This window comes from Gopherus flavomarginatus (genome assembly GCF_025201925.1).
Source record: "Gopherus flavomarginatus isolate rGopFla2 chromosome 1 unlocalized genomic scaffold, rGopFla2.mat.asm SUPER_1_unloc_1, whole genome shotgun sequence".
Classification (NCBI taxonomy): domain Eukaryota; kingdom Metazoa; phylum Chordata; order Testudines; family Testudinidae; genus Gopherus; species Gopherus flavomarginatus.
Window position 1 is genome coordinate 117,395 of NW_026114596.1, and position 15,384 is coordinate 132,778.

General features: G+C 45.5%; 1 protein-coding gene across 1 annotated transcript; it reads right to left on the reverse strand.

Moving 5' to 3' along the window:
- Positions 1–4,122: 4,122 nt before the first annotated feature.
- On the reverse strand, positions 4,123–5,070 carry LOC127040833 (olfactory receptor 52R1-like). Its single transcript, XM_050935400.1, has one exon. It carries the CDS (start codon positions 5,068–5,070, stop codon positions 4,123–4,125), a length of 948 nt encoding a protein of 315 aa, XP_050791357.1.
- Positions 5,071–15,384: the final 10,314 nt, after the last annotated feature.

The window sequence follows — 15,384 nt, forward strand, 5'->3', positions numbered from 1 at the left end:
TCGTCCCGGAAAAGCATAATGCATGGACTAAAGATAACCCAGTGGGCTAAACACTGTTATGTGGTTACCTTATTTTACCATCCATACACTCATGCCCCATCTGTCTGTTTAGTCTGCACATTCCCTTGTACGACTGAGAGACAGATTTTATTATCCAATTATTTTTTAGTCCCTTATGGTGGGCCTGGGAATGTGAGGCCCAGTACCATGACTGAGGAAAGTAATATTATGATTGATCCTTAGAGGCACTTCAGAATAATTAATATATATGAATTATATGGATATGGCATATATTTGTAGTGTGTATGGGCCTATATGTATAGTATGTATGTGTACATATGGCACCAACTTATATCCAAGTGTAACCATGTTTTTACAGGCTGCTGGTGTACTCTGGCCCTTTTACTTTGATGACACAGATAGAAACACGCTTCCATTAGGGCAATTCCAGTGACCACCTCTCTCATTATTAGTAGTAGGCTGAGTATTTTGAAATACTGAGATAGGGGTTGTGATAGTGTGTACCACAGTGCTATGTATATGAGAAGTAAAACAGAAATTTGGAGTAGTGACACTACCACTAAGGCCTTTATATGTAAATATATTGTAATTAGTTACTACACAGTACTGTCCATTCATATTATAGGTTATCCTTAAGGCTGGTTGTCACCATCTGGTCAGCTTTACTGGGCAGGAAACAGAAGTGGGTAGCTTCTCTGTTCCATTGGTTGAACTGCTCTGTGATACACCAGTAGTTGATGTAGCTCCAGTTGTTTCTTATGGATGCTGTCTTCCAGATAACCTACTGAATGGACACTAACCAATTTATCAAATATTGCTGTGTTAGGATTTAATATTGGTACCCAGACACTGAACAAGATTGTTTTGACTAACATGTGCCTCAGTTAGGATGCAGTGTCACTGACCCAAATTATGACTGGTACTAACAGGCAATTTGTTTACCCAATTTGTAGTTACTATGTAGCTTAATTTCTTTACCAATTTGTTTTTTCCTTGCCTTCATGGTGTTTGCTGCCATTCGTTTGTTGATTTTTACCTGTGGGTGGGTTAAACAGTTTAGCAAGGTTATACACATTGTACATATTGTACAGCAATAATACAATACAGCAATAATACAGCAGTACAATGATAATACCGTAGTACAGCAAGAATACAGGTGAGAGACAGCCCCTCTACGCAGCAAGGTACAACCCCTCTAGGTAGTAAGGTGCCGCCTCACACCTTGTACATGTTGGTTCGATCAAAACAACTCTATCCATCATATTACCCTTTTGCCCCTGTCATTGGGATGGGTCAGTCTGTTCCTTGTTATCTGTGTGGAATGTGCAAGTATGTGAATGTTTTGATCTCTAGTGTTCAGTACCTTTTAGGTACGTATCTTCTTGCAGCATCAGCCCTTTCCTTGCCAGCTTCTGTGAGCAGGGCCTGCCTCTGGCTCACAGCTTCACTTTGCTTTACGTTAGCAAAGTCTTGACCGTTACTTTAGTTCAGGCCTCAGGCCTCATACTGGGCCTTTCTCAGGGCCTTCACTTACTACAGGGATAGTGCCTAGGCCTCCATGGAGTCTGATACACTGTAAATGCCCAGGATGGCTGGGTAGATAGCAGACAGACAGATCTGGAGACAGATGACTGAGGAGAGACATGAGCACTTTCTACAGGCACACAGGGTTGTCACTAAGGGATCAAAGATCAGTAATTCTCATCAAGAACTATCATCATACTGTGCCGCACCTTTCATTGATGGATCCTGAAAACTTCCAGCTAGGTAAAGTCCCTATGAACATATCACCATTATACAGATAGGTAAACTCAGGCAAAAGGAGACGTGACTTGGCGGAGGTCCCACAGAGAATGACAGACAGAACTCAGGAGTCCTGATTTACCTACTGTAACCACCATCTCCCCTTCAGTAACTGAGTTCATGACAAGCGGGGAATGGACACATGGTCTAGGAGGGTCCATTTGCTGGGTGGATGTGACGAACTTCCCCGGGTGTAACCTGGAACTGGGATACCAGTGAGCCATCTGATATACCAATCAGGGCTCCCTTTCACACTATGAGGCTATAGGAAGCCGCTATCTTCTCCAGGTCTTGCACTTACACAGCCATACACAGACAGGAACACATCCAGTTGCGGTTACATGAATGTTTTCACTAGCCACCCATGAACCAGCAATAGAGAGGCTCCAGCCAGTTTCCCCCAGCTCTCCAACCTAGGACCCCAGACATTTTTATGTTCTTATGAGGTATCCCTCTTTTACACCTGGGGAAACTGAAGCAGCAGGAATGGATGTATCTTGCGCTGGGACCATATCTCATGCATCCCTAGCTGCCTATACATTGCTTTTTCTCTCTGAGACCTGGCTCATACGGTGCCATTGATCTCCCTCCCTATTAGCTACCAAAGCCACCCTGGCCTCTGCCCAGCGTCCAGCTTTCTCAGCTAACATAGGGGCTTATTCTTCAGCCTCTCTCAGCTGTTATTCCCCTAGCTTCAAAGCTGATCCCTTGTCCTTCCCCCCAGGCTTGGCTCAGGACAAGGGGCTCCCAGCCCATACTCAATGCAGGGACCCTACCTGCCCTGCTCTCAACTCTCAGCTTCCCGGCTTCCCTCTCCACTTTTGATTGCCCTGAAGGCCCCAGCGCTGCATCCACGGCAGGCTACTTGTCAGGCTGCAAAGGGAGACCAGCTGGGGGCTGGAGGCAGGGAGGTGGAGATGATCCAGTGAGTGGCTGGAGATGGGGAGAAGAGCAGTGAGCGACAAGGGTGGGCTTTGGAGGAAAGGTAGAACAGAGGCAGGGCCTTATTGGAAGAAGTGGAAAAGGAGGCAGGGCCTTGGGGGAATAGGCAGGGCAGGGCACGGGCCCTCAGGGGTCCAGTAAAAAGCAATTAGAAAGATGGGAACCCTATGTTAAGTGTTATACACAGAACGATTCCCCAGTCTGTCACGTTGACATAGCACATTAAGGTCAAGGAAGTCTTTAATGTCTCTTTGACTGGCCAGCAAGTGATTCAGGGAAGAGGGCCCAACAGCATGTGTCATGGTACAATTCCCCACTCTGAACCTTAGCGTCCAAAAGATGGGGTACCAGCATGAATTCCTCTAAGCTTAATCACCAGCTTAGATCCTGTAGTGCTGCCACCAACCAGGAATTCCAGTGCCTGGTACACTCTGGTCCCCCCAAAACCTGGCCCGGGGACCCCCAAGACCCAGACCCTCTGGATCTTAACACAAGGAAAGTAAACCCTTTCCCTCACCGTTGCCTCTCCCAGGCTTCCCCTCCCTGGGTTACCCTGGAAAATCACTGTGATTCAAACTCCTTGAATCTTGAAACAGAGAGGAAAATTCACCTTCTCCCCTCCTTCTCTTTCCCCCTCCCAGACTCTTCCTGAGAGAGAAAGTAATCCTAACACAGAGAGAAATTAAACTCTCTCTCCCTTCCCTCCTTTCTCCCCACCAATTCCCTGGTGAATCCAGACCCAGTCCCCTGGGGTCTCACCAGAATAAAAGAAAACAATTAAGTTCTTAAACAAGAAACTTTTAATTAAAGAGAGAAAAATAGTAAAAATGATCTTGTAAATTTAAGATGGAATAGGTTCAGGGTCTTTCAGCTATAGGCACTGGGAATAACCTCCCAGCCTAAGTATACAAGTACAAATTAAAATCTTTTCAGCAAAATACCAATTTGAACTCCTTCCAACCAAACACACATTTGCAAATAAAGAAAACAACCATAAGCCTAACTCGCCTTATCTATCTAGTACTCACTATTCTGAACTTATAAGAGCCTGTATTGGAGAGATTGGAGAGAAACCTGGTTGCATGTCTGGTCACTCTGAGGCCCCAGAGTGAACAACCACCAAATTCTAACAGCACACACAGAAACTTCCCTCCCTCAAGATTTGAAAGTATCCTGTCTCCTGAATGGTCCTCTGGTCAGGTGGCAGCCAGGCTTACTGGACTTGTTAATCCTTTATAGTCAAAGAGATATAAAGTACTTCTGTGCTATTAACTTTTCTTATCTGTTTATGACAGCATGTCTCCAGCCAGCTCTTCATAGACCTCAATCTGAGAGCCAGAGCACCAGGAGAAAACTTTAGGTCCTTTTATGAGTAAAGAGCTGGAGCAGCCTGTCCTGGAACTGTTTGGTCCTCACACCGTAGATGATGGGGTTTAATGTGGGGGGCACCAGGAGGTTCACATTGCCAATGAGAACACGGAAATGCAGGGCCACTTTCTTGCCAAACCGGTACGTAAGGGAGGAGAAGAGAGCTGGGATGAAAAAGGCTAAGATGGAACAGAGGTGGGAGCTGCAGGTCCCAAAAGCCTTGAGCCGGGCGTCCTGTGTGGGGAGGCTGAAGATGGCCCTGAGGATCTGGGTATAGGACACGGCAATACAAATCATATCCAGACACTTTACGCAGAATAGCACAAAGAGGCCGTAGTAACTACTGATGTGGGTATCGGCGCAAGCCAGTTTCACCACGGCTATGTGCATGCAGTGTGTGTTGGGGATGATGTTGGTTTTGCAATATGGCCATTGCTTTGTCAGGAGGGGATAGGGTAGTATAAGCATGCTGCCACGCAGTGCCACGGCCAGTCCAATCTTCACCACCATGGGGTTTGCCAGGGTGGTGGAATGTCTGAGGGGATCACAGATGGCCACATAGCGATCAAAAGCCATAGCCATGAGGATCCCAGACTCTATTACCGAGAAGCAGTGAATGAAGTACATCTGGGCGAGGCAGGCACTGATCTCAATCTCCCTGGAATTGAACCAGAAGATGCTCAGCATTTTGGGCAGGATGGACGTGGATAGGACGAAGTCGGTGATGGCCAGCATGCAGAGGAAATAGTACATGGGGGCATGGAGGCTCTGCTCCATTTTCACGACGAACAAGATGGTGAAGTTCCCCAAGATGGCTATGGCGTACATGGTGCAGAAGGGGATGGAGATCCAGATATGGGCTGTCTCCAGGCCAGGAATGCCCAGAAGGATGAAATTAGAGGAGTTGGTGAAGTCAGTTGTGTTGGAATCTGACATGGAGTAGGGGAGAACGTGTCCAACTCTGAGGCAGAACGGTGTCTCTTGCATGTACCGTACTTTCCCCTGACTTCCTGTATGTGCCAAGGTTCTAGGGTGATAGTCACAGTACAAAGGCCTAGATAGAGAGACAAGGTTAATATTAGACACTACATGGACTCCTGGAAGCTGTTCTCAAGGCTGAGGCAGATTTTTCACTCTCCACAAATTAAAAAATGACATTTTCACTATTCAGAGAAATAAATCATGCACAACTGACCATACTAATGCCAATTCCATATTTTATGGTGTTCTGTGCATCAGGAATTCCTACAGAACTTGGCATGGGAAACCTTAAGAGGCACCGGTGGGAAACATGAGTGTGGATACTGGCTATTCATCAGTGTTCCTTAATGCAATAAAAGCCAGGCTAGGAGTCCATGCTGCAGGGAGTTCCCCAGTTGCTCAAAATGTAAGAGTGGAAAAGAAACAAAGCTTTGACAAAACATGTACCAGAGGGAAAAAAAACTAGAATCAAATCCAACTAGAAACAAATTCAGGGAAAAGACCTGCGCGTCATTGAGAGGAGCTCCATGGAAACAGTTGCTCATTCACAGCCATGGCCAAAAGAAAGATAATGTCTGGATGTCTAAGGGATGGAGAATAACCTGCTCTGGACACGCACTGAGCTGTGGACACTCAGTCTCTGTAAAGGATATAGCAGATAGAAAGGGGATTTCTGAGACAGGCTGTGAGAATGGGGAGTGGCTGCCATACGCTGACAGACTGAAAAGTCTGGGACTGTTTAGTTTAGAGAAGAGACAAAGAAAGGGGCATATGATAGAGGAGAGCAAAATGGAGAAAGAACTGATGAAATTTAAATGGACAAAACCAGAACAGTTCCCAACCAGTAATATCTATAGACACTTAGTGTTTCAAAAGAGCTAATTTCCCCAAAGGAGAGGTGGTCAAGAGACAGTTGTGTTCTGCATTTGGAGAGAAGCAGTATAAGATACTCGTATCACATGAGGTGATGAAATACTTTCCAGTCCATTAGTAGACAAGGATGGTGACAAACAGCATCTACAACTGAATCGTAGAGTTCCAAACACCCGAGTTACGACTGGCTGGTCAAGAGCACATCTCACTCGGGACCAGACGTACACGGTGAGGCAGCTGGAGAGCCAAAAAATCCCAAAAGACAGGGTGGGGGGAGGCAAACCCAGGACAGTTCTGTGTTAAACGTCAGGTATTCAGTAAAAAGGGGAAGGTATAAAAAAAAGATTTTACAAAATTAAGAAAGAATGGAAAAGCTGGTCTGGGATTAGTTAAACAAAAAAATCTTAGGAGTGTAATTAATGCCTGTCAACAACATGGTTTATGGAAAACATGTCTTGTCAAATAAACCCAATTTCATCCTGAAATGAGAGTGCACTTTTGATTGATCCTGGGAACCAAGCAGATGCAATAGCGCTTGATTTCTCTGAGGCATTTGTTTCAGTAAGGGAAAAAAATAAGATTAAAAAAATGCACAGTATACAATACCAGTAGAGCACAGGTAAAGAGGACTAAAAACTGGCTAACTGAGAGATCTCAGAAAGCAGTTGTCAATGGGCCATTGCCACTGAATGGGGGTGTTTTTATGAGGTTCTTCAGGGTTCCGTTTTTGGCCCAATACTATTCAGTATGTTCATCAATGATCTGGAAGCAAATAGAATATCACCTCAGATAAAATTTGTGGACAACCCAAAGATTGGCAGATTGGTTACAAAGAGGAGGCGAGGGTAGGCACTCTGATTGATCCGGAATATTTGCTGAGCTGGGCCCATGCAAACAAAATGTTTTAATACAGACAAATACAAAGGGATACTCTTGGAACAGGGAAAGCAGGCTCGACCCACAGACATGGGATGCAGGGCACTGAAAAGAATTTCAGGTCACCGTAGACACCCAACTCATCATGAGCTCCCAGTGTGATGCTCTGGCCAAAAGCACAGAGGTGATCCTTGGATGCATAAACAGGGGAGCAATACGTTGGAGCAGGTGGAGGATTTTACATCTGCACATGGTATTGGTGAAACTGACTGCATCCAGTCCCGGGATCCACATTTCAGAAATAATGTTGAAAAACTGGAGAAGGCACAGAAAACAGCCACAAAAATGATTAGATCTTCATTTGTTCATCTTAAATACCAATGACGTGCTCTTTAACCTAGTGAAGAAAGGCAAAGCAGCACCCAATCACTGGAATCTGAAGCCAGACAAATTCCAGTTGGAAATAAGGGCCAAGTTTTTAACACTCAGGGCGATTAAAGTTTGCAACACACTGAGAAGGGAAGTGGTGGATTCTCTAACTCCACATGGCTACAGATCCAGACTGGATGCTTTTCTGGAAGATCTGCTTGAGGGCTTGTCTACACTTAAAATGTTACGATAGTGCTGCCATGGAGCTTCAAGGTAGACACTATTTACACCGACAGCAGGGGTTCTCCCATCAGCGCAGTTAATCCACCTCCCCAAGACGTGGTAGATAGGTCGATAGAAGAATTCTTCCATTGACCTAATGCCGGCTACACCAGGGTTAGGTTGACACAGCTACATCTCTTCGGAGTGTGGATATTTTCAAAAAAGGAAAATGCAATGTTAGGTTGTATGAATGAATGCATAACATGCAAATCATGGCAGGTGATAGTACTCATCTACTTGGCACTGATTAGGCCTTAGCTGGAGTATTAAGTCTAGTTTGGGTCACTGATGTATAGGAAGAACGTAGAGAAACTGGAAAGGATCCAGAGGCAAGCGACAATGATGATCAAAGGGATAGAAGACAAGCCATGAAAGCAAGGGCCGAAGCAACCATTTGTGTTTGATTTGGAAAAGAGAAGAGTGAGTGGAACAAGGGAGCCATCTTCAGATACTTGAAAGCCTGTGATAAGAAAGATGGAGGAATGTTATTATCTCTTGCTGCAGAGCACAGGACAACAGGCAGTGGGTTCAAACTCCAGCATAGCAGATTTTGATTATATCTGAGAAAAAACTTCCTAACTGTAAGACCAGGAGGACAATGAAAGAGATGCCTTGGGAGGTTGTGGAAGCCAAAGGTGGCGGGACATCCAAATCTCTGGGATGGTTTAAATACAAAACACATCCTGTATCTTGGCAGGGGGTCAGATTGGCTGATGCTTGCATGTTTCTATCCTCATGGCTCTATAATTCTATAATGTAAAATCCTAGAGTGGAACAGGCCTTAGTCACACACGTTATGAAGCCTGAATCAGGGGTAACTGTGCAAAAATTAATGACTGGTGTTACACAGGAAGTCAGGCTGGATGATCAGATGGTCCCTTCTGACCTTAAATCATATGAATCTATCAACAAAGTAGATCAGGTATTTTTATTTACTCTGTTTCACAGCACACAAAGAAGGGAACATCCAATTACATTGAAAATCTGAACATATAAAATTGAGAAAATAAAGTTGTCAAAATACTTCATATTTGGCCTGTGGGACTCCTTGCCACCAACATGATTGTAGCAAACAGCTTAGCTGAATTGGATTCACCAACTGATTGGCCATTGTGGGTGATTCTGGGGGCCTCCTTAGTTAAGGCTGTCTGACACCTTCCATTAGGAGACCTCATTTTCAGTGGTTTATACGTTTGCCAAACTCTAACCATTTGGACACATATTTGCAATGCTGGGTGCCTGCTTCTGGATGAATTGTGTTTTGAAAATTTCAGGAATAACAGTTCAGCCAACATCTCGAGTGAAACTAGGCGGGAAGATGTCTTGCCCATGTTGAAAAATTCTTATAGTTATTCCAGTGAGGAGCCCTAGCACCTCCATGCTTTCCAGCAGATAAAATTAAGGTAACTCCTCCCTTCCCCCCATTAACAGCCAGAGCCCTGAAATGTAAGAGAAAGAGGTGATAGTGTCTGTGCATTAAGACATATCTGGCTCCTGAGGTCTTTACTCAGTTCTTATTCCACGGGGAATTTTGCCTCAGTGGGGCCTGAGCAAAATATAGGGCATAGCCTCCTATTTTGGCCTTATATTGTACATCTACTAACACCTCTCATTGTGAAGGATCCACTGTGCCACTAAAATACATTCTCCTCAGGTCATGAGGCCAGCGGCAGGGGCAGCTGGGTGTCCACAAAAAGGAATGGCATTTTGGACAGTGATACAGGAGCAAACTCACCCCTGTGGCGAGCAGATATTTAATGGCTGTGCAGAGCAGAAAGGACCACAGATCTATTCTCTATCCCATTACACCCACATCACAGTGGGTTTGTCGAGCAGGTGAGCTCCTCAGCAAGAGATGTGTACCTGTGAACTGTGAGACAGAAGTGTCTTTCCTAGGAATCCCCGTCAGGTAGCCGTGTCCCACACTTCTCTCACCCCAGCATCTGCAGCAACATCCCACGTCGAGAGCAAACACAGGGTTTTACACCATTTATAATATAGCTCTGTGCAATCCCAGGGGGGTTCGTTCAGCCTCTCGGGGAGAAGTGGCATCTGGATATAAACAGGCTGGAGACAAGTCTTTCTGCATTTCTATGCTATTTATACGGCCTTAGGAGTAAACAGTAATTAAGGGACCTTCCCAAAGGGAGATGAGAACTCTGGGGCTCTGTGCTGAGTCAGAGAGGAATTGGCTGCTTTGTGTATTTGTATATATTTTAAAAATTATAGTAGATTAGGAAGAAAATTGGGGATAATAACTTGTGCTCCATAGGGTCTGATATCCTGTAAATGCCCAGGATGGCTTGGTAGATAGGAGACAAACAGATCTGGAGACAGATGACTGAAGGGAGACACAAGCACTTTCTGCTGACGCACAGGGCTGTTTCTAAAGGACCAGAAATCAGTAATTCTCATCAAGAATTATCATCATGTGTGCAGCACCATTCATTGACAGATCTTGAAAACACCTAGCTAGGTAAAGTCCCTATAAACATATCCCCATTGTACAGAGAGTCAACTCAGGCAAAGGGACTTGGCGAAGGTCCCGCAGAGAATGACAGACAGAACTCATGAGTCCTGACTTACCTACTGTAACCAGCATCTCTCCATCAGTAACTGAGTCCATGACAAGAGAGAAACGGACTCACGGTCTAGGAGAGTCTGTTTGTTGGGTGGGGGTGATGGATTTCTGTGGTGTGTGATATGGAACTGGAATACCGCAGAGCCCTCTGGCTAACCAGTCTGGGCTCCTTCTCACATTGTAAGGCTATGGGCAGCTGCTATCCTGTCCAGGTCTTGTATTTACACAGCCATACACAGGTAGGGACACACCTAGCTGCAGTTACATGAATGCTTTCAGTAGCCACTCATGAACCAACAATAGAGAGGTTCCAGCCGGTTCTCCCCAAGTCCCCAGCCTAGGACCCCAGAGCTGTGCCATTTCCCCCTTGTCAGGAGCCTGTCCAGTGGAAGTTTATTACCCAGTCTGCTCTTTCCTCAATGTGGAGAGGACAATGCACCAACTCCATTTCCTGAGGAGATTTCCCTTTTGCATTTCAAACAACACTCTGTTTCAGGCAAAATATATAAAACAGATGTATTAAGTACAGACAGATACATTTTAAGTGACTGTAAATAATAACGAAGAGATCAAATCTCTTTACCACAGAAATAAACAAAATCATAACGCAAGTTCTATACATTAGACAGGTTTTGAATCAAGCAGTGTCTCACCCTCATGGTACAAACAACCCACCAGTCTTCCATATACAGGCTAGAAAACCCCGTCAGCCTGGGACCACAGCCAGAGTTTAGTCCTTGTTCCTAAGCTGTTTCTAGGTGTTGCGTTGTGGGGGGAGTGAGACTGGGTGATGATGTTGCTCAGGGTTAGGCTTATCCCTGTTATAGCATCTACCATGTGGAGGGAACTTCATTTTTCAAAGCAAAAGGTCCCAGCACAATTAGTGGGAAAGTTCAGCATAAGACGGAGTCCAGTGTGACATGAGTTGCTCACATGCCCTTGCCTGCTTCGATGAGTCACAGCAGGGGCCATTACCCATATCCTGGCTAGAGCGTTCACAGGAAAGTCATTCAGGTGCAGATAAACTTTCTTCTAAGGCCTATAGTGTTTCATAATGGGTGACTACTCTGAATGGTCCATCCACAATGTGCTGGCTAGACTGGATGTAAACTCTATTGTGGGTGTTACCCAGGAGCAAACACACTTCAAATACTGGTACATAATCTCTCTGTATGTAACTTTAGCTACAAAAATGATGCATGCATACAAATAGGGTAAGCATATTCAGCAAATCATAACTTTTCCATTGATATCTTATATGATATGCCTTATAAAAAACACATCATAATCATATCACCAAGGTAAATATGGGGGTGCCAGAGTGCTGCTTTGGGGCACAAAATGTCACATCTCCCCCCCTTAGTTTACTGCAGGAGTGTTAGACACTAATTACTGCGGAGGTTGTGTGCCAAAGCTCTCTTTAAGTTGTGACCATACAATTCCCAAATGTTGCAAGCATTGTAGTGTTACGAAGTTGTTGTTCCAAAGTTCTGTGTACTTTTTAACAACTGTGGATCAGCCTAGTGAGCTCAAAAGTGAAAAAGAGTGCCCTCTCTGTGTGGCTAGAAAACATGACTTTGTGTCTGTGCAGCATGGTTAACCACTGTGTCTTTTCAAATGGTGATAACTCAATAGAGAGATCCACCAAGGCCATGAGGTGTGCCTCAGTTTCCCCTTCCACACAGCAGACCAGGTTTATTATGGTTTCCCTGCTCTGACAAGCTTTGAGCCTGTTTACAGGCGTTAGCAGAGAAGCAGTATTCCTGTAAGGTTTTTTGTTTACTACTCCTATTATATCAAAAACTTTCCCAAAAATCATGTGCATTACACTTTTCATAGGATTCAGCATCAGTACCAAATTCTTTTTATAAGAATAACCATTAGCCACAAACTTCGCATAATGAGGCTTCACAACAAACACTAAAACTTTTATCACAAGTCTGCATTTTGAAGTATTGTTATTTTACCGTGTCTTTTGCTAAGACAGTTTGGTTTGTTCAATACCTTTTGTGTCTTTCAGCTCCTTCCTGAACCTTAACCTGAGTTTATTTACTGGGTTTCCTTTCTCCTCAGTGTCCTGTTCAGTAGGGATCTCAGTCTAAGGACATCTTTGTGTTCTTGGTATTCCAGGGGTCTGGTGAGGTGAGGATATAGGGGGATGTGACAAGTTCTCTGCCTGCCCCTCTTCCTGGGGCCCACTGGTTGCCCCAATAAAGCTCAGAGAGACTTCTAGTTATGCAGCACTAGTGGCTTTATTTACACAACATTCTCCCACCACCAGTGATACACTATGTACAGCTTGCAGGCCTGACCATTTCCTCTCCTAAACAGAGTCTGCCCTCAGCCTGGAGACTGACCCTCCCCCTGACCATTCCCCCCCTTCTTCTGGCTGCCAGCCAGCCTTCATAGCCCTTAAACCCTCCGGCCCGCAGGTGCAGGCAGTTCTAAAGGCCAGGCACCAGGCTTCTCCCCAGCCACAATCTATTTCCCTGATTGGGGGGCAGGGCTGAGCAGAGGCTAATTAGGTGCCTTTGCCTCAACACCCTACTACTGGGCACTTTGCATGCTGGCTAGCTCTCTGTGGAGCTGCTTCCCAACCCCAGGGTTATGCGCATGCAAAACATTTACACACTCACTCCTGGTCTTTCCCTGGCAATCCCTACGCTAAGCACTGGGACCTTCCCCATCCTCCTTTGCTGGAGAGTTGTGATCTGTGCTCTCTGGGCTAAGAGGTTTTTATTTTCTCAGCAGCTCTTACAAACCTGCTTTCTCTGGCTTCCCACTCCATGGAATTACCTCCTCCCCTCTCTCTGTTGGGTCATTAGCATTTGAATTCTGGGCTGAGCTCCAAAGCCTGAAGAGTCAAAAACATTGTTGCGGGTGGTTCAGGGTATATGTCATCACCGTCGCCCCCCCTCCTTCTGTGAAAACAAAGGGAAAAAAAATCCTTTCTGGCCTTTTTTCACTGTCACCGTATGTCTACTGGATGCTGCTGGCAGACATGCTGCTGCGGCACTGCACAGCAGCATCGCTTTCTTTTCCTTTCCAGATGGTACAGTATGACTGATAGCTGTCATCGTTGTCTCGTGAGTGCTCCTGGCTGGCCTCGGTAAGGTCAGTCAGGGGGTGTCTGGGCAAAAATGGGAATGACTCCTGGTCATTCTCTTCTTTAAGCTTTGTCTAATGGAGATTCAGTCCTGCCTGGAATATCATATCAGCTGGAGGCTGCCCTCCTCTCCCCGCTTTGATCTCTGCTTGCAGAGGCAATAAAGTCAGTGTTGTTTCTTATTCCTGCATTATTTATTACTTCATCACACAAACGGGGGGATAACTGCCATGGTAGCCCAGGAGGGGTGCGGGTGGGGGAGGAAGGAAGCAACAGGTGGGGTTGTTGCAAGGGCACCCCCTAGAATGGCATGCAGCTCATCATTTCGCAGGACATCTGGGGCTCTGACCCGGAGCCGGCCGTTTGCCTCTCTGGTTCTTTAGTAGACTTGCCTGATATTCTAGGCAGAACTGACTCTCTATTAGACGAAACTTAAAGAAGAGAATGACCTGGGGAGTCATTCCCATTTTGTCCAGGAGCCACCTGACTGACCTCACCGATGCCAGCCAGGAGCACCCACAAGAGCAGATGATGGTACAGCAAGACTGGTAACCATCTTTGTCAACTTGCAAAGGCAAGGGGATACTGCTGTGTAGAGCTGCAGTACCACGTCTGTCAGCAACATCCAGTAGACATACGGTGACAGTGAAAAAAGGCTGAACGGGCTCCATGGTTGCAGTGCTATGGCATCTGCCCAGGCAATCCAGGGAAAAGGGCACGAAATGATTGTTTGCCGTTGCTTTCACGGAGGGAGGATTGACTGATGACATTTACCCATAACCACCCTCAACAAATTTTGGCCTCATCAGGTACTGGAATCTCAACCCAGAATTCCAATGAGCGGGCGAGACAGCAGAAACTATGGGATAGCTATGGGACAGCGCATTGTATGCAGGATACAATTGTTCCCAGTTTTGGATTTTTGAAGAGTTGGGAATCAGTTGAGTGGGAAGGTTCTGGTTTCTGCTTTTCCAATTGGTGTTTCTGCTCTCCTTCTTTCTTCTCAGTTTCTTGTTGTTTTAGCTTCATAGCCCTCCTGTGGTCAGCCTCCTTTCTGGCAGCCTTTCCCTGTGTTAGCTCTAAAATTCTCCTATGTTCTTCTTTATCTGCTGCCTGCAATCTGAATAGCTGCTACTTCCAATTGTTTTGCTGTTTTCGCTTACTTTGATGTTTTCTGTCCCTATTTCCCTTTCCCGAAATAAGCAAATAAACTGGTAACCTCTTTGACTGATCTCCAGCTGATCACTGTGCCACTATGACCGACTTCCCTGGGAGCGAAACCTGGACCTGGGGTAAGCTGAGCCCTCTGACACACCCGTCTGGGACCTCGCCCAGACTGTGATAAAGTGAAAAGCTGCAAACTCCTCCAGGTCCTGCACTCACTCAGATATTCACAGGCAGGGACACACCTAGCGAAGTTACAGGAAAGCTTTCGCCAGCCACTCATGAAACAAAATTAGAGGTTAGAGACCTGCCTCTGGCTCTAGGTTTCTAGGCCCATTCTCAGGGTGCAGCTTCCATTCTAGTGCATCTCACTGTGAGCAGGGAGCTGTGCCCCAAGATGCTGGGCCCTGAGACCAGTTTTGTCCCCTGGACATCTCACTTGTAACCAGAAACACACAGTGAGGCAGCCTATCACAGGTTTCACCCCACTCTGAACTTCAGGGTAGAGAGGTGGGGACCTGCATGAGGACCCCTAAGATTAATTGCCATCTTAGATCAGTATGCTGCAACAACCCAAATCATTCAAAAACAGCTGTTTATGAGACATTTGGAAAACTGTCTTCCCCCACAAAATCTCTCCCTCCCAAATACTGTAACTGATCCCTCGGTAAACTTGAGAGACATCTCCACCAATTTCCTGGTGAACAACAATCCAAACCCCTTGGATCTTAAAACAAGCAAAATGAATCAGGTTCTTAGAAAGAAGGCTTTTAATTAAAGAAAAGGGGTACAAGAAATACTCTCTGTGAGATTAGCATCCAAGCTACTCCACAGGCAACAGATTCAAAACACAGAGGATGTTCCCCTGCGCAAAACCTTAGTTACAAAAAAGACCCAATTTGATTATCCCTGTAATGCACAGGACAAGTCACAAAACCAAATAAACATAAACTAATTAATTTCTTCTTTAATACTCACTACCCTGTTTGATTCCTGGGTCTTTTCACTCTGGCATAAA